The 23,672-nt window shown below is 39.7% G+C and overlaps 1 protein-coding gene across 6 annotated transcripts in view; it reads right to left on the bottom strand.

Annotated features, from left to right (window-relative positions):
- The window catches only part of MPP7 (MAGUK p55 scaffold protein 7), a 149,414-nt gene that overhangs the window by 54,070 nt on the left and 71,672 nt on the right, over window positions 1-23,672 (bottom strand). For all 6 annotated transcript variants that reach the window (XM_068673642.1, XM_068673644.1, XM_068673641.1 and 3 more), the window contains 2 exons: window positions 11,551-11,628; window positions 6,935-7,015 (listed from right to left, as the gene is read on the bottom strand). In XM_068673642.1, the coding sequence (XP_068529743.1) occupies window positions 6,935-7,015; window positions 11,551-11,628 (159 nt within the window). The remainder of the gene's footprint in view (window positions 1-6,934; window positions 7,016-11,550; window positions 11,629-23,672) is intronic.

The following is a 23,672-nucleotide window of genomic DNA, read 5'->3' as shown; positions in this document are numbered from 1 at the left end:
AACATTCCCAGTCATACGAGAGTGGTTTTCCCTTTACTCTGCAAGTTATCTTGAGAATACTTCCAAAATTCTATTCATTCTACGGTAATAAAAGAGAAGCCAAGAAAAATACTTAAAGAATGTCCACGGCTTGTTCCATGCACAGCTACAGGTACGGCTCCCGAAGTGTTCCAAATAATTTACATTCTCTTGTACCATGATGCATTGAAGTGATTCACAGTCGTGCCTTGTGTCCCTGTTTATGTACCTGCTTCATGTTTCAAACTAGCAGCTGGCAATCCTTTCAGTGCACATAAACAGAAGATAAACTCTGCTGAAATAGGCAGAACCACCACTGGCATTCTTTGGAGGTTAAAAAAGTTTAATTTCCTCCAGGTCACAAGCGATATAAACATCCTTCAAAACAGTTTTAGCACCGTGGCAAAGGCTTTTAAAATAATTATTGTTCTGCTTAGTATACCAGTGACCACAAAGGGCATATTTTATACGAACTTAAAACACACTAAATTTACCATAACAGGGATTTCAAATGATAAATTTCTCATTTTAATATGTAATGATTAGGAATGTAACTGCCTTTATAAACAAAAAGTTAAGAGCAAGTAAGATATGAATGATCTATCCTGAGTCTGGGTCAAACTGAGTATAATTGGGATAAAATTGTTCCATGGACTAAAAGATGGTCTTCTTCTTACAGTCTTTTAGTTTACAACCACAAGAAAAAAGTTCCTAAAATGTTCACTCCTATAGTTGATTGCTTTGCTTTTTCAGGTTTCATGTAACTTAAAAAAAAATAAATAGCAATTATGCTCTTGTGCTATGGCACTGTTCCAAAAAGAACATGTCTTTTTCCAGTTAGTTAGAAAATGAATTGAGAGCTACTATTCATGAAAGCCTTTTAATTAAAAGTGGAAGAGAATTTGAAAGCTTTAAAATACTACATGGAATATGCAAATTAAACCAATGCTGCATTTTGTTTCCTACTTCGTAGGATATTGATTTCAGTGTATAAAGGGCACTAACACAAAAAAGTCACCATAAAGATTTTGGAGCAAAGAACAAGACAAAGATCTACACTGACATAAAATACCCTGTAAATATATCAGAAATCTAAGAATACTGCAACTTTCTAAATTATTCTTTATTCAGTTTAACTGCAAATACTTATTAAGGGATTTTCTCCCCCTGTATCCCCACTGATGCAAGATCAGCTCTCAACAGAGAAAGTACTAGCTTTACAAGTACCTGTGCAAATTCACCTTCCTTGTTCAAATTAGCATTTGAATGTATCTTCTAAAAATTGTAGAGATTTTTCTAGAGAGAAAAAAAAAAAAGGTGCACACGCATTTTGCCTACTTCCTTCTAAAAAGCACAGAAAATTTTGTTGGTAAATAATACTGGTCTAGGTTTATTTCTGTTTTAGTAGGTCATTAAAAGCTGCAGAATGTATACTGAAAAAAGAAGCAAATATTTACAAGAGAAATACTTAAAGAAAAATATTGTTGATATTCTCTACATAATAGGTTAGAACAGTAGGCAGAGTTAAGGTCTAAGTCATGATTTTGACATTTCCTTGATATCTGAAGAGAAGACCTTAGGAACTACCTTACACTGAGAAATACAATCTTAAGAATTTTGTTCAGTTCGGGTTTCCCAAAATGTACATACAAAATAGTTGCATACAAAATAGTGGGGCAGTTCTCAACAGCAAGTCAGCGCTCAACACACTCACCTCAACTCCTCTTTCCAGAGTCCAGAACATGTAGTCATGTTTAAATGACAGAAGGACACCAAACATCCATATTTTAAACTCACCTTTGGTTAAAAATTATACTGGGTCAAAATCCTACCATTACTCGTTAAAAAAAAAAAAAAAAAAAAAAAGTTTAATTTTACTGTTAATGAATAAATAGATTAGAGCATAGGTTAATTCAGCCAGTTGTAAGCTCAAGAAACCAAGTATCTGTCCTAGCAGAATACTGCATGCCATACCTGCCAAGTGCTCATTGAAAAACCTTCATCTTCCTACTCTCTTCCATCAGTCTACCTGGCTCTTATTCTCTTCTATTAATTTTATCTCTTTTCTAACACCACACTCACTCTTAGTGTGATCATCTTTCATATTTACTACATCCGCTTTCTTACAGTATCTGTCACTGTGGTTCTGCCACATGACCAACAGGCAACTCCACTGCCCACTTCTGTTCCCATCTGCTCCCACTAACATATAAAATCATTTTGCTAACTTGATTGTGACCAGCCCATTAAAGTCCAGAATAAAATTCCCTTTTAGAATATACCTTGTGTTAGTATCTTGAATCTCAGTCATCCAATTCATATATTCCAAGCACTTTAATCCTGTATATATTCCAATATTTTCATTCCAATGTATTCAATTGTATAACCATGAAAAATAAAATATTCTGTATCTACTTATATCACCTAATTTTTCCTCCAAAATGAGTGTTCTCAGGCAACAGCAATACTTCAAAAAAAGCCAAATGACTCTTAACACATCTTTCTCAATTGCACTGGTAGCTACTTGATACAGTATCATTTTTAAGCTTTCTGCAATAACTTTCAGAATTATGTACAACCCCCCTCTTGACATCCATTCTGTTCCCTATCACATAAATTCCTTCAATCTCTCCAAATTATAAACTATTAAAGCTGAGAATATTTACTTCTTTATCCTATTGTTCTTATTTTATAAAAGAACGCATAGGAGCATCTTCCCTTAAATCAGAAAGATAATTTTCTCGTGTATATCCTCATAATATATTCTAGTTTTTGTGTTATAGAAAATATAGTAAAAAGAAAATGAAGCGTCCTTTAAGAGATGTGTTTAGGGTTATGTCAAACTTCATGTGCGACGTACTTACAGCTCACAATGAGTAACTTTAGTGTTGTTGTTAGAACAGCATGCTAAGGGACACTTGTTCCTTACATGGAAAACAGGATGATACCGAAGTTCCTCACGGTGCTTTATTCAACCATGCATACAATCATAGAACTTCGATGTAAATCCCTGTCCATCAACAAAACTAACAAAACTGGAACGTAAACAGAAATCTTGAAAATACAAACCATCTTTTAAATGCTTCCTTCATAAAATAAGCAAGGTAAACTTGAAGGAGGATGAAAAATAATCTAATTCATAGTTACACGTCAGGAATTATGGAAGTCTTAAAAGTCATTCCAGGAACAGAGAAGAAAGCCAGGAGCAGGTTGCAGTATTCCACTTCCAGCCAGAAGCAGGAATTACCACCTTCAAACGCAGCTCATCACCCTAATTTATACAGAATAGAGGCTTACACAGAGTAACACAGTCTCGTTCCCTGGAGGTTATAACAAACACACCCTCCTCCCCTGTGTTTATAATGAAAGTGGTGGGTAGTTGTTTGGCATAGCACCACACAGACTAATATGCAATTAATCTAAAGCACCAGCTCTGGTGTTAAACAAATTGAAAGGATGAAAAGAAGCCCTAACACAGTCAGAATAAAGGCCAGGAGGCAGGGTGTGTGCTCAGCAAGCGTTGTACTGCAGCCACGGGTGCTTCAAGGCCTCGGCTGCCTTGTGAGACCCAAGGAAGAGAGGAGGAATGCAGCGGCTGCTGAGGCACAGAAACGGCCGAGCACATATCACTGAAACACAAGGGTCTGTGAGTGCTGCTCTTACACTGCCTGGTAAGCAGCTCAGTAGACCTGTTATAGCTGCATCCACACACATTTATTACCAGTTACCTTCCTCAGCTGGTTTGATTGCACGTTTGGGGTTATGACACACAAGGGCTGAAGATATGCATTGCTGCATTTATGATTTCTGAACAAGAGATAATGAGAATGAGAGATTTTCTGGACTGGTTAAAAATGAAACGCTGCATTCAACTCAATTCAAGGTCTAAGGTATGGAAATACTGTTCTACTTGTTGTTAGGTAAAGCATGCCTACTGAATGTAAACTACAAGTCTATACTGCCCACTGGAATTTAAAAACAACAGACATTGCTGGCCTGCGTCCACAGCACTCCGCAATTGTATTTTAAATCTCCAACACAAATGCAGTATCTTACACGCAGATAAACAAATCCACTTGATTTCTTCCCGGAGCTAAGTGCTCTGCTCTACATCCAGTGTTCTGTTTTAATCAGGTGAGATAAAACACAACCACTGTTAGTTCGTATAATTGTGGTAAAGGATGTCACAAGAAAAAGCACGCAGTATAGCTGGACATCGCATCCAGTTTTTAAAAGACCAGCAATACCCAATTTGTTTGTTTGCTTGTTTGTTTTTCCCAAAAGAAAATGGATTCAAAAAAAACCTTTGGAATAACTTTTAGGTCATTTTGAAAATCTCAGGTCTGATAAATGTAAATGTCTCAGAAAAGTTATTTTCTTATTTAAAACATTTTGCTCTGGATGAAAACCACAAAACAATAAAAACTTTATGCATACAATAAAAACTTTACAAATCAGATGCAAACACTCAGAAATATATTCAACAAAACAATATTGTAACCCAAAAAGAGAATATGTAAATATTAATCTAAATCATACAGTTGCTGGAAACCTCTCCCAGTCTTTTTCTGCATGTTAACCAAACCTGTGCGGTTCCAGTCACCTTTCTGGACCTGTCCCTTTGCACAGCCAAACGTCTAGAAGCAGTGATGTAGTGTAGTGAACTAATCCTAGCCGTTCCACACCATGCCATGAACGTGTTACAACAGAGCTGGAAGAAAGTGGAAGCGCTCCTGCTGGCTCCAGCTAGCACTGGAGTTACAAGCCAGGTCAGGAGAGGAAAGTTTCCCCTGCAGAGTAAAACACAGCCAGCTTAAGTCAATCCCAAATTAAGCCATACAATTTTTCAGATAAAGCCTACCCAGCATCACTGGAAAACATGCATCAGTTATCCCAAGTGATTTCAGATGTGTGGAAAAGAGTTGTTCTAGACATCGTTTTGCCCCAGGAATCTAGATGGGAAGAAACAAACCCTCTCCAGGCATCAGCCTGGAGTGAAGGGCTAGAAAATCTTCTGCAATGTACCACATAAGCTCAGATACAACTGAGCAACCTCAGGAGAATCTCACATGAGCAACTGGAAAAACTGAGTCCCAGCTCCTTTGTTCATTTCCCTTCCTGCCTAAGAGAGAGCAGGGAAAGCATCTAAACCTAAAGCCTGTGACTCCATCCATACTTGTATGTGCACAACGTGATGGAGAGGGCAGTGATGTTCACCATCTCTCTCAGTATTGCTTGCCAGGAGATGGTGGATGGAGAAAATAATGGATGGGAGAAGTCTCAGGCATACTGTCAGCTCTTTCCCCTAAGATGCACAAACACTTGCAAGCCATGCAGGACAGGGAAACCTGTGTCTTGTGCTGGCTGAGCCAGGCTGACCAGGCAAAGGGCTGGGTACCCTACAGCCGGCCAGTTCCTCCTCCTGTAGCCAAGAAACATATTCGCTAGGTTACTGCACCTGTTCAAGCACATTAACTATAGCAAGGATAAGAAACTTCTCCTAAAATCCCACTAAGATTATCATATTGCATTTAATAACTTAAATGTAGCAGCGAGATTGAGAGAGATACAGACAGCAAAGTGGTGAGGAAACGAGAGCTCAAATGAGAGTGAGGGGGGCGAGACAGCAAGGGGGGGAGAGAGGGAGACTGAAAAAGAGAGAGAAAGGGAGGAGAGGGAGAAACGCAGTAGCAGCAAATTAGCTGTCTTCAGACTCACTACACTAAAGCTTCAGAAGTGTGACACGCATGAGCAGCCACTAAGGAAATACCTGTAGGGACACTTACAATCCCTGCAATTTAATGCACCGACTTTTTCTCTTGTAGTAAGCCATTGCCACTGCTTACCCCTTCCGAGAAAAACTGGCTTGTCACTTTGCAAACTAGGGAACAACCAACTGCGCAAAAATCTTTAAAAAGTAGGTACAATTGGTCTCTGGTTTCAAATTTACTTTAAAAGATACCACAATACTTTAAAGCACTTTAAAAATACCACAATGTCAGGCTTTGACATCAGTGTTATACAGGGAATATAAAGAAGCAACTGTGTCTTACAAACTGCTCCTTTCCACATTTTTTACTCTAAACTTATCAACTGCTTCATTTAATTAGCATTGCAAAACGCACCTAGAGCACGGAATTCTTTGTTCTCTTCACAGTGGAAAAATAACGTGATAGTGTGCATTAACAACAGTACACAGGGGAGGCTCTGACTGGCTACGAGGAAACAATTTTTACTATGAGGATAATTAGGCCTTGGAACGGGCTGCACAGAGAGGCTGTGGAATGTCTGCTCCCAGGCATTTCCAAGACGTGGTGGGACAAAGCCTGGAGCAACCTGCTCTGAACTCAGTGTTGACCCTGCTTTGAGCAGACTGCTGGACTAGACTTGACAACCTCCCAGGGTCCCTTCCAACCTGCGTGATTCTACGGTTCTATAGTCTACTGACAGTTGCACCACGGATTTTGGCTGAAAGTTCTCAAGATTGTAATTTTTTGAAAATAACATACATCAGGGACTTTCTTTTTAAGTACTAGGTCACAGCATTTATGCACCATGTGGTTAAATCAATGACATGACTGATGATCTTGTAGCAAATGCACTTTTTACATAAATGTATGCAACGCATGCAATAAAAGTTAGCTAAAAAAGAAAAATCAAGCATCTCCTTTTTGGAATATGTGTTGCAAATAAAAAATGGCTTTCCACTGATTTCCTTTTATAAACATCAGTAACAGCATCATAATCCATAGGCAACATTAAGGGTGTTTCTTCAGGAAAGGTATTTCCTATTAACACTGTGTCCATTTCTCGGAAACGCACGGATTTGTTACAGCAGACAGAAACCCAGGCAGCCCTAGAAAGCAGCTGCACACACCCATGCAGTCAGCTCTCTGCAGGTGCAACACATCCTCACCTTGAGATTGGGCTTTGACAGCAGTTTCAGCAGTTCTCTGATCTCGCTGTTCAGTGGCTTGCTCTGCAGCTCCTCAGCCAGCTGTGGGGGAGATTGAATTGACACAGAGACCATTAGGAAAGCATTGTTTTACCCAGTGCATCAGTGACAACCTCGAATCTATCTTGTTCAAGGTTATTACTTTCCAGTGTGTTCAAACAGAAGCCAGCATGAAGAAAAACACCATCAATCACCGTGCTTCTCTTTCTGGCCCTCAGCGGACCAGATTTAAGCCAGGCCTTTCGGCTCAGTTTAACACAAGTAATCATTTCTGGCACCGGTGCAGCCAGATCACATTCTGATTTATAGCAATGAGGGCAAATCCCAGCACTTCATTTAAGTGAATGGCCCTTCGCGTGCAGACAAAGGACTGCTTGTAAAAATGACTGGATCAAACTTTGACACTGTCTATAAAAAACTGTTTCGAATGAGGTGGTGAAATCCACACTGCTTCCAAAAACCCACAGTAGCTGTGCTGTTTAGGAGCAGGATAAGAAAGCAAAGTGCCCCTACAGTGCAAGCAATCTGAACCTTTTATTATGTTTACACATACACTGGAAGCAGCTTGTTAAACGTGAAGCAGGTTAATCATAATACAGTTTGTAACAGGTCATCAGCAATTCAAGCCCCTAAAATGCACAAACTCTGTCCTAACAACAAGATCGGTAATTTATGTTTGGTTATATTACAAAATTGTGGTTTGGTGAACAATAGAGCAGCAGTCTAACATTTAATCCCATGGCTATTTGGCTCACGTCTTTAGTTTTTCTTATCACAACATTCTCAACTAATTTGGACTCAGGAGGCATATTTTACTACAGGATTTCAGACGTCAACTATTTTTCCAGAAGGAGGAAAAACTAAAACATATTTCACAGCAATGAACTTTGGTTTAAAATTCTGAAGTACACGGCTCATAATCCAAAACGTGATTTCAGATAATCGCTTATTTTCTTTGCACTAAATCACTATCATAAAAACGTCTCAAAGAAAGATTGGTTATTTGCAGCAAGTAATTTTATTCATCTAGGTTAATTTTAAAGTCTTACTTGCAGTTATATAAATTTTCAAAATAAACTTGTATAGAAGTACATTGAGCATAATTATATGTAATAGACAAGCCTAGAAACAGTTAGAGACAACATCGAACATAGCTTGAATGCTTCTTTTTCACCTTCATATTAACACAGAACTACCAGAACTGAAAGAAGAATTGATCACCTACACTCCCGTAGCCTTTATTCTTGGACAAAAAAGATTCATCAAATACATCAAAATTAATCTTAACAATATCTGTGCATTAATACAGAAAGATTAAGAAACAATCGCTGCAGGAAAGGTCAGAATGAAATATTTTCATATTTCTAAGCCAAGTATTGAGGTAATCTGCCTGCAATTTAGTCTGCATGTTCTATGAAAAAGCTCACCAAAGGTCTGCAAAGCTGAAAATAATCTGTGCTAGGAATGACAGCAGTTCAATGACACAGGTTCCCCTTTGTTCTCTTTTCATTCTTTAGCTCGTACTACTCATTGCAGAATAAAATCTATTCATTTGTGTTGTATTGATGAAGAGTAGCAATCACTCAATAAGAATGACTGCTTCAGCACTTCTCTCTTGGATGAAATGTGTACAGGCAGCTGTTAATTCAGCAGAGCTGGCATTTGCTTTGGTGGTACAAACACAAAAGCAGGTACATAATGTTTAGAACAATGAGGAAGGCAAAGAATATTTTGTTATTCCTTTAACAGATGTTTGAATCTCATCATAATTTTAAAAAAAAAAAAACTTGTTCAGAGATGAAAAAATTAAAAAATTGTTTGCACTCACATCATTTACAAGAGTTTTCCAAATATTCCCATAAGAACCTTAAAGGCTCTGTGTAATAATACCCTGTGCTGTCCAGAGAAGCAGGAAGACAGAGCTGTGTTTCCAGATCTGCAGACAGGTATCACCAGAGCTGCTTACTGGGATTCTGGCAGTCCAGGTCTGGGTTTTTATTTGTTGTTGTTGACATGCAGAGATCTGTGAGAGCTGCTAGCAGCTGTGCAAGCTATATGGAATATTTTGGCTACACTGATAGCATGCTAATCACCTCATATGACAAAGGCTGCAGGAAGAGCTGTCAGAGAAACTCTTCCAAGATTCTCTGTGGAAGGAACCATAACATTTTAATAAGGTCTTTATGAAAAGCTCTGACTTTTCTCCTGAAAAGGAAAAGCCAAAACAGTGGAGAGACACAGATTTAGAGTGAGGCTGGAGATACAGAGAACACCAGGACCTGAGCATTTAAAGTTTCTTGAGAAAGTTCTGGCTTCTTTTGTCAGTACCAGAGGCCTTATGTATGGTCTATACCCAGAGCTCCAGCAATGTTTAATTGATTTGCATGAAATCAAGAGTCCTGCAACAGAGCTGCTGCTCCAAAATAAAACTCAAACAGAATCTCTGATGGAAAAATCAGTCAAAGAGTCACCGGTGGTGAGGAGTGAGAAGGGATGGCAGCTAGGAAAATGTTTAGAAAAGAAGCTTGTTATCTCTGAAATTGATTCAAAAATCAATAACAAAGGGAAGAATAAAAACACAGTCCTTAAACATTTTAGTTACATTTGCAACACCTCAAATTAAGATTTTAAATCAAACAGGAAATACATGTTCGGTAATAAGAGCATCTCCTTCTTTGTTTAACTATAGAACAGCTACTATCACTAGGAAAAAACATTTATTTAAAGCCTATTAAAAAAAAAGTGTGTCAATATCAACATGCTTTTCTATCCCTGAAGCTGACAATTAGTCAGAGGAATGTGCCAAAAAATGAACAACGCTTTAATCCCAAATCTCCACGGGTTTTGGAGTTACAAAACACACTGCATGTAAATTAACTTCCTCAAAGTTTGCTGATAACTACTAAAATATACCAAATCCTGCAAAACGCTAGCCTGACTTCAGCTGCTAGAGGACATCCCTGTCTGTGGGATGGTGCCCCTAAAACCAGCTGCTCAGCTACACCTAAGAAAAAATGAAGTGCCTGCAAAAGAATCATTAAAAAGCAGCTGTGCTTCAAAAAAAATTGGCAGATGTCTAGAGATATTCATGTCCTGACACGTGTACATTCTAAAAATACTACCATATATACATAATAATACATTCACAAGGTAGAAAAAAACCTGACCCTTCTTAACTGAAGAGTGACAGACTACTTCAATTTGGGGATTTCCAACACTGTACAATTTAAATGGAGCTGAACAAAGAATGAGGTTGCTCAGCATTTCTGCAAATATCAAGAACTAGGATCTGCATCCAAAAATAAGAAACGATTCTTATTAAGAATTTTAGCCCTGAGATCCACAACAGAAATGTTAACAAGGATTATTAATATGTCATCAGGAACTTAATGAAGAGAATTTCAAGCAGCTTTCTAATTTTCAAAATTACTATCAACATTATTCAAAGCTACTTGACGGTTAAAAAAATATTCCTAATATATGCCTGATGTCAAAGCTAATGCATTATTATACCTAGCATGCTATAGGATATAGCTCTCCTCCTACTGAAAAGTGATTAAATTACATTATATCCCTTTTTCTACAGACTTCAAATGTTTAATTTAGTTTTTCTTTAAAATGTTATCGTTCTCTAATCACAACATTAACAATTAGTCTAATTTCAAAATCGAACACTATCAATTATAGCAAAAGATAGTTGAGACTGTAAAACATCTATACCATACCTGAAGTTTCCAACACGCTTTATTTGAAACAGATCCTAAAGCATATTACCTTTTTCAAAAAACAACCTGAAATCATCAGGTGTAACAAAGATTTCTGGATTTCACCTAAACCACAGTTTATTAAACATTTCTCTGTCCTGGCCTACCTCAAGTTCAGTCATAGTTTATACAGGTGTGTGCACAATTCATCTGAATCGTAGAATTAACCAAATAGAAAGAAATGGCAGGTTGGATTTTTTTTTCTTTAAAATAAAAATTATAGTAACAGGAAATTAACTACTCCATCAATGCCGACCACTTTTACAATTTATTTTTTGGTTATGAAGGTAATTTGGAAAGCTCCAATATCCATAAATCACTACTGTACTTTTTCTTAAATAGTTTTTGTGTGTGTGTTTTGTTTTATTTTTTAACAAGCCTTCTTCCTAGGCATTTCATATGCCTCATTTCTGTAGTATTATCTGTCATTTTTCATGTTCTGTCAGCAGTGCTGCTATCTCATTTGTCTTTATTTTTCCAAAGCATTCCTCTTGTCTGTGACTTTCTCACAACACTAATAGCTGACAGCTTTTTCCCTCCCTGTAGAATTCCAACCTGTAATTTCTATTACGTAGTTACCAAAGCAGAACAAGAGGCTATCTAAGATGCAATGTTTTTATAACAGGCAAGTGAATAAAAATCAAAGTAATATCAGCAACAAGCCCAGTGATGACAGCACCTTTGGAAACATTTGCAGCTTCTTATGATTTCAGCTCAGAGGATTACATTCATATGTTTGCACTATGAGGAGTTCTGCTTGCAGACAGTTTTTTGGGAGACTTGGTACCAGTGATCTCAGCAGGGGACACTTACATCATCTGCCAAGGCTGCTGCACTGTGGAGTATGGGCACAGGGTTCTGTTTTTCATAATAATGCAGTTTTTCATGGATCTAGAAGACAATAGCACAAAACGATAAGTTTATTTAGCAGCATGAGAACCATTACAAAATACCCCCGTCGAGCTAACTGATCTGTTGAGTGTCTGTAACTAGAGAAACATCCTTATAGTAACCTACAGGCAGCAATCATGTACATGTAATTCATCATCATCCTCTGTTGAAGTGCTAAGAATATGAAATCAGATGGAAAAAATGCTCAGTATGTAGACCAACCCACAGAAAAACTAAACATTTGTGATTTTTCTCTCCCAGCTTTCTATGTCCATATTTCTAACATATTGCTTTAAGTATCAATTACATTTTATATTGCTGCTGAAAACACAAAGCATAAAGTGTTTATCCCCAAGATGGATATAAAAAACCCTGTAAATTATGATTTATGAAGTGAAATAATAGCCTGCCACCCACATCTTGACAGACAGCTTGGTGGAGCGGCTGCCGTCATTAAAATAATTCAGAAACAAGGGCAAAGTAGTGCTAATATGAATTCTAACACATCTGAAAGAAAAAGGCAGTCCTTCAGCAAGCTGAAGTCATTTAGGAGCATTTAAAGTTTTTAATGAGGAGTCATCAACATTAAAAATGCAGCGTGCTTTGCTTCTTTCAAAAGGGGAAAGGATATACCATCATTTAAATATACAGCCTCTTCCCTCCTCCACAAGTCAAGCATTTCAAAATTTAGATTTTTTCCAGTGTGAAAGCTTAAACGAGCCAAAATATTTTAAAGCTTCTAGAAAGTTTCTTACAAGTTGTTTCAGAATGGCATAAAGTAACATATTCAACATTCAATTTCATTTACACGATTTTCCTCAAGATAGATACACAAATATGAATTCAAGTAATAAAGAAAGAAAAAAAGACGACAGCAGTCTGAACTGATGTGAACACACCTCACCCTTAGGGTGCTGCTGCCTCCTGAAGGAGGCATGGGCTCCAGATGGTTGGAGGAGTTGCAGACACAACCTCTGTGCTTGGCAAGGCAAGGAACAGGAGGTCTGGCAAGGACTGCTGGGCTCAGAGCTCAGCTGGGGAGCCCCTCGTGTCCTAGGGGTATGGGAGCCCCAACGATACCTTATCCCTTCCTAGCATGCCGCTGGCAGAGGAACGGCTCAGTGGCTGGGCAGCCAGGAGAGCTGTAAAGAAAGAGCACCCCAAGCAGTCCTCGCTGCACACCAGCAGCGTTTGGCATCGATTGGGTCGTGTTCATGTTGCACCATTTCCTCCAGCCTCCCCTCCTCTCACACTTGTTTTTCTTCCTGGCATCCCCGCTCTTCTCACTCCCCAGGACCCCCTTGCTCTTCTCCCCAGCCCTTTCTTTAGGATTCAATCTGAACTCCTACCTACACCCACGACAAGCTCAAGCTACGCCAGTGATGCTTGAGGGTTTTATTGCTTCCTGCTGGGCTTCGGAGCAGCCCATCACACGCCTGTTCCTACAGACTACATGATGAAAGGTCCCTTGAAGTGAAGGCCATCTGACACTGCGTTGACGCCATGTGCCATAACAAGATCTAAGTCGTGGCTGATTCCTTCGTTATTTCCATAACCTGGGTCAGATGGGTTCTCCAAGTGGGTTGCCACAGGAGGCTGAAGCTCTGAAATGCCAAGGTGAAGCACGAAGACAAAACAGTCGCTGAGTTGCTATTGTAAAAGGATCCCTTCTGACCAGGATTAGTGCTTCAGCTAGAAAATCAGCGCAAAGCACTGTTTTCTCTGGAACGAGAGTCTGAATTTTACATAGCTGATGTAGACATTGTTTACTCTGAGAAGTAAGAGTAATCCATATTGGATGTGACATAAAGTACAAGTGGCTGGAAAACTTCATATTTCCAGCTTACAAAGCACAGAAACTAAACAAAACAAGGAGCTGCAGCTCCCTGAGTTTAGTAGAAATTTGTGATTTACTTAGACTGTGAACTTGAGTAACTAAAAGGCATAATAAATCAAAAAGTCTCATATCCATCATTTTTTGATTGCTTCAGCCAACATCTTGATTTTATCCAGGCTGAGCTTCCGTCAGCTCTGAGGTTAAAAGCAGTCACCTCTGCTACCTTCTCCTTGCTCAAAGAAAATAGAGGAGCTGCTTCCAGTGGAGCTGTTCTTACCCTGGACAACCTGAAAGTGTCTTTACCAGTGAATTTTAGGAAGATGCCATGGCACTCTTGCACAACCTTTCTTGGAAGAAGTGTAACAAAGCTGTAAATTCATGCAATAAAAAACGAGGTTTTAAGAGGATGTCCCATGCAACTTCAACAAGTTATTGGTTCTGCCGATAACCAGCAGAAGGTTGGAAACCAATTTTTAGTTTTCTAAGGGTGTATATCAGAACCCAGCTAAGCATGAAGGAAATCATTATGATTTTAATTGATTATGGTGGAGTTGCGGAGAGTAACTGCCTAACAAAATCTGGTGCAAGCAACAGAAGCTAATCAAGGAAGCAGAAAAATCTCGCTGTAATTACAAAATGGTTCTGCGTAGTGGGCTTTGCTACATCGCAGTGGAAGTTTTATTAATTTACTGTACTGACCCTGGGACCGCCTCAGTTACATGTTCTATGGAAAAAGACACGGCAAACTCAGCCCACTGCCATCCAAGCTGCAGTACAGGTGGTGTCTTTTTCTAAAAACATCTGACGTGATTTAATGGGTAGTGTTTTGCTTTGTTTGCTAAATTAATCTTAGTGTGTTTTTTAGCAGATCTTTGTGAGGCAAAATCCGTCTTTCACCTCTTTGTAACTTGAAGGAGTTGCATAAGCAAATTTGAAACAACAACAAACCAAAAAACCCTCTGGTCTGTGCACAAAGCTGCAATCAGCGCACAATACAAGGATTACCTTTCAGATCAGTATAAAATTACCATTATAACATTAAAATGCTACTTCCTACTGCTCTCCCTCAGATACCGCCTACCCCTGACTTCTGGATAACCGATGCATTTATAATATATGCAGCACTTATACATAATAGCTTCCTGAATGCAGTCAGACAGGAGATTTGGTGCAATTCAACTGACAAAGCAAAAGTTTCAGCAAGGCAAAAATATGTTTTCAGGAAGCTTCTTCTCTCCAGGTGTCCAGAAATGTGTGCCAAGATGAGCTGCTCCAGGATTTTCCCACAGATCGCAGTAAGGCTGACGGAGCTGTAGTTCCCCATGTTGTATTTTTGGCCTTTTTTTGAAGATGGGTGCAGCGCTTGCCTTTCAACTCTGTTATCTTTCAAGGACAGCAGGGCACACTTGCGAACTCACCTGGTAGATTCCAAATTTCCCAGACTTCGGGGTGATGGATGACTGCATTTATGACTACGACCTTCAGAAAAACTACGATGTGCGCTGCTGAAATCTGTGGCAACTTCTCCACATACTACCTTTCAGCTAATTATTTTCCCAAATATGAAATTTTTAAATCATGCTAATATATCCACAACATTATATTTCCAACATTCAATTCTTACATAACTAGAATTTAATTTTTAAATCTGTAGATTTAGTGACAGCATTGATGAAAGCTTTTTGGTGGTTCAAGCTTTGCAAACCCAGTTGAAAAGCAGAAAAGGACAGTGCAGGTCCTTTGCCCCTTTGGAAATCTCACTCAATGAAATTAAACAGTAGTAGAGATTGAAATAATCCTGAAACACTTTGAGAGAAGTAGGAGTGGACTCAATATAGTAGAAGAGAAAGCACTTACTATGTAAGATAAACCATTTCATAGTCACAACCATTTATTTGAGCTTCATTTTAAAGAACTTTATTTAATATGAAAGGCAAGTGTATCTTGTATTCTGTGGCCATACTACATGTCCAGGGATTTTAACGCTATTGCCATCTCTCTAGAAGAAACCTATGGGGAGTCTAAGCTTGTATCATGCTTTAAAAAATAGAAAATACAGTACATCTATTTCAAGTTCTTCTGACGTTTAAGTGTAAAGCTGGAACCCTGAAAGCCTCTTCCTGTATGAGACTGAGTCTGCTAAAGCAAGACTTTTGTATTGTAAATAAAACATGTAAAGTCGTTCAGCTAAACAGATGGCTAAGTTGGTGGGGTTTTGTTTTTTGATATGTTTTATTTATGCCTACCTGTCCTTTTCACTGTGGGGTACTTTGGGTAGACTTAGGAGGCTCTGGAAAAACTGACCATCTACTTTGGAGAAACACCCCAAGAGGGAAGAATAATATTTTGCAAATTTATACAATTTTGGCACATTTGTAGGCAAGGGAAATTGTGTCTGGACTTTCCCAGAGAGAAATTTCTCCTTCAGATTTCTTATATTCCAGGTACAGATCCAACATCTTTTGGCTGAAAACAACACAGGGGAGGGGGATAATATGTACACAGAACAGTAACATCAGTTTCCAGTACCCCAGCTCTTCCTGGGTAGGAACTCCCTCTATACAAGAGTAACTCTACTAGTATTTCGTGGGGTCTAATGCAGTCGTGTAAGCAGGACTTTTCTGAAAGGCTCTACAGAACAATGCAGTCATGTTGAAGAAGCCACAAACTCCACACCTGGCTCCATACAGGGTAAGCTTGTAGCTGTAGTCAGTCCAAGATTTATCAGCAATCCAACAGAAAAATTTTCACCTATGAAGTTTCTGGAAACCTTAAAATCAAGCTCTAAAATGGACCACTTTCCCATAAGATGGATCCACGAAGAACTGCAACATCAGGCATGTCATCTCCTTTTTCTGAACTTACAGAAGTACATTCTTTAACTGCTCGTTGGACCTACTGTTACACGTGTAAGAACAGTATGTTTTTAAAGGAAACACCAAAATTGTCAGCAAATTGAAGGGGGAGCTTGCTGTAGCTGGTTTGGGAAAAAAAAAAGTTTCTCCTCAGTGCCAGTGAGCTACAGTAAAGACACCAAGAATTCATAGGATTAATGGAGTTTTAAATGTTCTGTGCATCAAAGTAAAATAAATTTCCAAAACAGATAGAAGCCTTTTTATGAAAAAAATATTCAAAAAATGCAAACATTAAGATTTTTCCCTTTCGGTCTTTACAACCTTTTCCATTCTCATCCCTTCTCCTCTATACTGTGAGTTCGGCTTCATCTTTCTGTCCTCTTTTCCCCTTCTCTTTTCCATCTCAAAAATATATTTTCATCTTCCTTGCTTCTGTGTTCCTTTTGCTATTTGCTAAATACAGATTATTGATGATCACCACATTTAGGCCAACTGCAACCACCCTGCAGCCCATAAGCTCATGCTCACATTGCTACTCTGGTCTGTGGGTACACACGCAATGGACACACATCCTTTAAATCTTATAAAAATGTGAGCAAGCACTAACCCTAAACTTTACATACAGAGTAGGTTCAAAGAATAGTTACTGATTTTGACGAGGAAGGAAGTTGCAGAAAGGACCCAAATCCAAAACAAAGGTTTATTAATAATCAGGAACAGGCAAATAATAAGATGCCAAAGATTTAACAGGAGACAAACTTAGTCTTTTTAGCAGAACAACTGGTGTAAGGATATGTGTGTAAAAATACATACACAAATACTTATAACCCAAAAAACACTGTATCAACACCAGTGAACCATACTAGCACATAAAAGACAAGAAACATTTGTGAGAATGTTCTTCCAAGAGCACAGTTGTGCCACCAGTTATTTACAGACACGCCAACACCTCTGGATAACAGCTTTTTTTGCAGCAATGACACCACTGATTTTGTGAGAAGTTGGGACTGACCAGCATTCAAAGGCAGGGAGCAATCCTGGAAAACAGAGAGCATCACATCAGAGGCTTCTGTCCAGCTCCCAGCTAAAGTCCCGATCAGGACCAGGGCTTGTGAACGTGAGGCTGCTTCTATCTGTCTACAGAGGGTCTCATCTGCTTGGTCTTCCCAACCAGGTAGCCTGTAGCACACTATAATGCCACCTGTCCTTACCCTCCGTATAATCCTGACCCAGAAGCTCTCAGCCAGCTCTTCCTCCGTCCCCACGCCCGGCAGCTGCTCAATGACACGGAGGGCGATGCCCCCTCCTCGTCTTCCCTGTCTGTCCTTCCTCCTCCGGGCTTCCTCTCTTGCTGTACACCACATTTGAAGGCTTTTTAAAGGCTGTGGGGAGGGTTTGTGGTTTTCTTTGTTCTTACTTTCGCAGTTTGCTGTGCCATTTAGCACTTCATTATGTTTTCTCTGGGAGAACTATGACAAAAGCACAGGCCTTGAGCCTAAGCTAGTATTTGGGTCCCACATTGTGGCCATCCCAGCTCTTCAGGAACCTTCTGGTGGAGCCAATTATCAATTGCACCTTCTTCCACTTCCCTGAAAGCCAGTTTGTGGAGGAAAAGAAGAACAACACCTCCTACTTCTCCTCCAGGGTAGATATTTTCTGTTTTATTACAACAGCTATTTAGAACCTTGAACTTTAGTTTATTTTAGTGTAACTTAGCACTCCTTGTGCTGGGGCCTGGCCTACGCCTACCAAGCACTACCGAGTGCGATTCGGCAGCACCCTCAAGGGGGTGGGAGGGTCTCTGGATCTGAAGGCATACAAATGGGTGTTGTGGCTACATCAGTTGACCAACAACTGACTCCTGTGGTCAGGAAGAACCTATGGAAGCAGAGGTCAGCTAGTTCAGTGAGGAAGGAACAAACTTTTCCCACAAGGGAACTAGAAGAAGTATCATTACAGGCAGCCTGTTCTGCAGCAAAACAGCCACAAGCGCAGGAGGGGGGAGAGACAGAAATCATAAATGAGTCAGAAACCACCTAGTCCCTATCCCTGAGCAAGCTGCAAGATGCAGAAAGATGACACCTGCCATCCAGGCATGCAAATTATCACCTGCTTTCCCTGGTGCTGGGATACTGGGGTCAGCAGGATTTAGAGAGCAAGGAAGCCCAGCAGCTGGCATCTTTGCTAGGGAGCAGGGGATCAACACAGGAATCAGAAAAAGGGCAACAAATCTGCAGCTTCTGGAGGTGGGTTCTGTCACACAAGGTACTCCCTTGAAGAAGATTTTGGAAACGGCCAAGGCAAGCTGAGCACAACTGAGGGAGGTATCCCGTAGCTGAAGGAATTGGCTGTGGTAGAGGTGATCTGCAGCAGCCTGGACAACAACCAAAGACCCCTATGAAGTCCAGTGCACGTGGTCTGTGTGGGGAAGTTTGTACGGAGCACACCGATGTTGTATGTCAACACTGGCAAAAAGGGACTGGACAGACACTGAGGCATCTGTGACAGACTGGCCGGCTAGCCTAGGCGACCTGAAGAGAATCTCTCTTCCTCATGAATCAATTAATGCCGTGCCTCATTTGTCTGTCCTTCAACCCTGATTGACCTTGAAGAGCAGGGGGCATCTGAGGAAGATGATCGTGACAACGAAAATGCCTCAGAAAGAAGCAGCAAGAGCAGCGGCGCTCAGAGGTTTACCTGAGACAATCTCGCAGGGGAAGCAGTTGAAATACTACGTGTGCAAGAGCGACCTGTTCTGAGACCAGTCTGACAAGGCCACAAAGGCTCTGACAGATTTCATTTGTCTTAAAGAAATCTCCTGATGAAAATCTCAGGCCTGGAAGCACACATCTCTTTTATTTTAAAATAGAAAAGCATCTATTCTACTTTTGCTGTGTTGAGGAAACCAAGACAGACCTGAAGTCAGCAGCGGATGATCCTGGTGATCCTGCTTGTGCTTCTCTGTGCCTTATGCACACTCCCTGCGTACTGAACTGTGTACATTTCTGCATGCACCTTCTCCTATCACATTTCTTTTTGTAGGAAAAAGAACTTCATTATTGCTAAATCCCTAGCTATTGACATTTTCAACAAGCATGTCCTTCAAGAACAGAGGGCATGCCTGCGTATCTATGCCTCATAATACTCCTAATTTCAGAAGGAAAAAACGTCTTCTCATTCTAGTGTCACCAAAGGAACACGAAAGTAAATTATCAAATGCATCCCTTATGTAGTACGCCACCTCCTTGGCTCAAAAGCAATGAGATAAGAGCTATCGACATTAAGAGACATTCATTGGGAACACTTCAGAACAACAGCTATTGTTGTTTTCCCAGTCTGGAAAGCATACTTTAAGCAAGTAAATGTACACCTGTCAGTATGGATTAAATGCAGGAAAAAAAAAAAAAAACTGACAGGGAGAACTGGTGAGGCTGTTTATATTGGCCATTTTGAGAAGAGACAAGAACAGACAAGAAAGAAAAGGGGTGAATGCAGTTAGGTGTGGGATCAGTGGCACATAAATGCATCAGTAGTATTTAGTCCAGATGTAGTCCTTTTAAAGTCAAAGTCTGGGGTATGAGACTGTTATAAGGTGGTGAGCAACCAAATCCCTCTTCACTACCACGTTCCTGAAAGAATGTCAGTCTGTCTATTCTCTATTTGTGAATGGCAAAGTAGCATTTCCTTACTTAGTGTGTGGTTAAAAGCAAGACCAAGTAAGTACCTTGAAAACAGCGTGCCACAAATTTACATTTGTTTGGGTGCTATGGAACATGTTGGGGTAGCTGATGAAGTGCAGACACATTAATCAGGAAGAAATGAACAGACGTATCCTAAACTTTAGTTTAATATGGAAATTTGACTAATGTAACCTCTCTATATGCACATCCAGAAATTGAACAGAACAATTTCAGAAGGTGACAGAGGCCATATACACAGTGGCAACACCTCACCCAACTCTTTCTTTGCCCACAGATAGGTAACCAAAGGTAAGTTCTGTAGATTTCTAGCAATACAAAGCACTTCAAGTAAGAGAAACTGTGTTCTGCCAGCAGTCCTTTGTGGCAGCCCCTCAGGGGTGTGAGCAGAGCAAGTACCCCACACAGAACAGCCAGGGCATCTGAGCACGAGTCACTGCAATATACACAATCAAATTATTGCTTAATGGGCAAGTATTTGGGTCTAGCTCCTGCAGGGGAGTGCCCCTAAACCTGGCTCCTACCCCTTTTGGTTATCCTACAGGCACAGGAGCAGCAGCCTTGCATTGGACATGTTGATGTCTACATCTTGGTACGCTGTGCTGAAGCTCCTGTTAATTCACGGGAGTACTGCCTGTAATAGTTTCCTTCCTTTTTTAGTGCTGTTCCTAATCAAGACAATTTTAATTGGAGAAAAAACACGTGGGCAGGTTGTGGTGTATATAAAACTATAGTCACACACCCTATAAACAGAGTGCTGTGCAGTTCATTCATGCAGTGAGACATACAGCAGGACCTAGATGTTCGGTAAGGATCGGTATTCTCCATCCTACAGAGCATGTTCTCTAATACAAAGCAGGGACACAGGGAGCTTCGAGGGTCATAAAAGTTCACCCAACTACTTGAAGAAAAATCAATTGTACTTCACTGCTTAACTAGCAATGCCCACTCTGAAAGCTCTTAACTGCACTTATGATTAGGAACATTTTCCTAATGTCTAGCTTCTTTTTATTTTGCTGTAAATTGATTTCTAAACTTTTCACTTTGTCTGGGAGAACAAATTATCTGCTTTGTCTTTTTGATCAAAAAAAATCAGATCTCTTTGTCTTCAACAGAAAAATGTAGATACATTTCCAGTCATTTCTAAGCTAGACCTAAACTCTTTCAGTCTCCCCTAGAGGTTCATATGTTGCAGACCAGTGATCATTTCAACTGGTCTCTTCTGAAATTTCTATATTCTACTTAATCACTGGCCATACCTAATCTTGAATAGAGAAAAAGGAGTAATTCTTATGTCTCCTATTTTTACTTCCCTATGTGGCATCTACCTTTCATACTGCTGCTTCACATATAGTTTGCAACCCACCCAAGACCAGTTAGTAGCTTTGTTTCTTAACTATTGATAATCATGAGTATGTCATCTAGTTTTCATAAGGCTGATCACTGTAATTCAAGTAGGATGCTAAAACTACTATAAGGTTAAAGATTAAAATGGTAATTATATGCAATTTTCATTTCATTATTCATTGGCATTTACAAAAGAAGTACTGTAACATCTTTGTGAGTTTAACCCCTTCATAGGGTATCTTGTGGAGTGCTGCCCTTTTCCTTCCTTGATTTTCAAAAGCTAGTGTTTTACATACACACACACACATATAATTTAATACCTCTAAAGTTTGTCTTGTATATCCCATATCACAAAAAAAAAAAAAAAAAGATAAAGGACTAAAGAATAGGAAAATTCTGGTCTGAATGAATATGAAAGCATGTGTTAATAAAACTAATACATTAGCTATTTTATTTTTGCAATGTCAAGCAGAACAGATTAAATACTGGCTACAACCCCACTTATTCCTTGCAGAGTTTCTTAAAATGTTTATTTTTCTGTAAGAAACACTTTTCACTTTGAATTCATTGTTCCTTATACAATAAAATAAAGCTGCTATTATATGAGATTTCACAGACTTCATTCAAACACGCTTTTTTTTTCAGTAATAAGAAAAGGTTTTGATGACTTTGCTTATAGGAAGAGGGTCCCTAGATAGACAGAGGAAGTTCAGACCAAAGCCAAACAAGTTGTGCTTGCTCCAAAATAAATTTTCCTGCCCCTTTAGAGCCAAACAGCTTACATGGCTACCGTATACAGTATTTCCAAAATTGTTTTTCTGCACTTTTAACCCTGTTTCTAAAGGAAGGAGCATCAGAACAATTCCAAATTGGAATGAAGCAACTCTCTTGTGTGAACTAAGGACATGAAGTTCTCAAACAGAAATTTATTTTTATCATTAAAAAAAGAGAACAAACAAGAACATCGAACTTTTTATCCTTTGAAACAAGCAGCCTTCAAACAGATGTTCAAATGGATGTTGAAAAAAACCCTACAATTTTAATACACTACCCTTCATAAATCTGAAAAATAAGCTCATCAAGTCCCCATTTGAATTTGTTAAAAGTATACCAATTCTTTTCAGAAAAGCACACACTGCCCTATAAAACCACATGAAATTTAGTGTAAGTTTCAGGAAAAGCTTCAGAAAAGCAATACTGAACTTGGTTAGGCCTCCAACTCATAAACGGCCCTTTCCACTTTATGTCTCTTCACCCTTCTGTCTATATACTGTCCATCAGTGGCACTCTTTGCCCACTCTCCAATTAATAAAACACTTTTATTTAAGTATTACTACTTTAATAAACACTACTTTTTGAGTGAAAGTTTCAGAATGACAAGAAACAGATTTTGGGGTTGGTTAACATCAGTGTTTTTACTACTAACCCTTCCTTTCATGAAGACAATGGCAAGGATTCATCATTCACAGAACAACAGACCATATCTTTGACCAAAACCAAATTTCCTCTCTCTTTGCATAAAGATTTTCTGCATTTATGCTGTACTGGTGACCCAAGGAAATACTTGTGTGCAGCACTACAGACATCGCAAATTGATCACCTACATCACAGAACTCTCAAAGTCATACAAAGACTGCACTTTACAGTGGTAATAGTAGTCAGGATTATCACAGAATCACACAGAATCACAGAATTTCTAGGTTGGAAGAGACCTCAAGATCATCGAGTCCAACCTCTGACCTAACGCTAACAGTCCCCACTAAACCATATCCCTAAGCTCTACATCTAAACGTCTTTTAAAGACTTCCATTATGACACCATTTTTTCTCCAGAGAACATTGCTAAAGAAACTAAGCATCAATTTCCTCATTAAAGGGAAGACAAGGACTTAGGAGGAGCTTTTGACTCCCTTGAGGGTAGAGAGGCCTTGCAGAGAGATCTTGACAAATTAGAGGGCTGCGCGATCTCCAGCCTCATGAAATTTAACGAGAGCAAGTGCTGGATTCTGCACCTGGCAAGGGGCAACCCCAGCTGCACGCACAGGCTGGGGGCGAGAGGCTGGAGAGCAGCCCTGAGGAAAGGGGCCTGGGGGCTGTGCTGGAGGCCAGCTGGCCACGAGCCAGCCGTGTGCCCCGGGGTGCACCAGGGAGGGCATAAAGCTGGCAGAGAGCCTCCACGGGAGGGCTACAAAGATGGCAAAGGATCTAGAGGGGAAGGCGTATGAGGAGGGCTGAAGGCCCTGGGTTTGCTCAGCCCCGAGCAGAGCAGGCTGAGGGGAGGCCTCATGGCGGCCTGCAGCTCCCTCAC

This window comes from Anas acuta, chromosome 2 (genome assembly GCF_963932015.1).
Source record: "Anas acuta chromosome 2, bAnaAcu1.1, whole genome shotgun sequence".
In the NCBI taxonomy this organism is placed as follows: domain Eukaryota; kingdom Metazoa; phylum Chordata; class Aves; order Anseriformes; family Anatidae; genus Anas; species Anas acuta.
The sequence above is the reverse complement of the archived record's forward strand: the minus strand, read 5'-3'. Positions and strand labels throughout refer to the sequence as shown.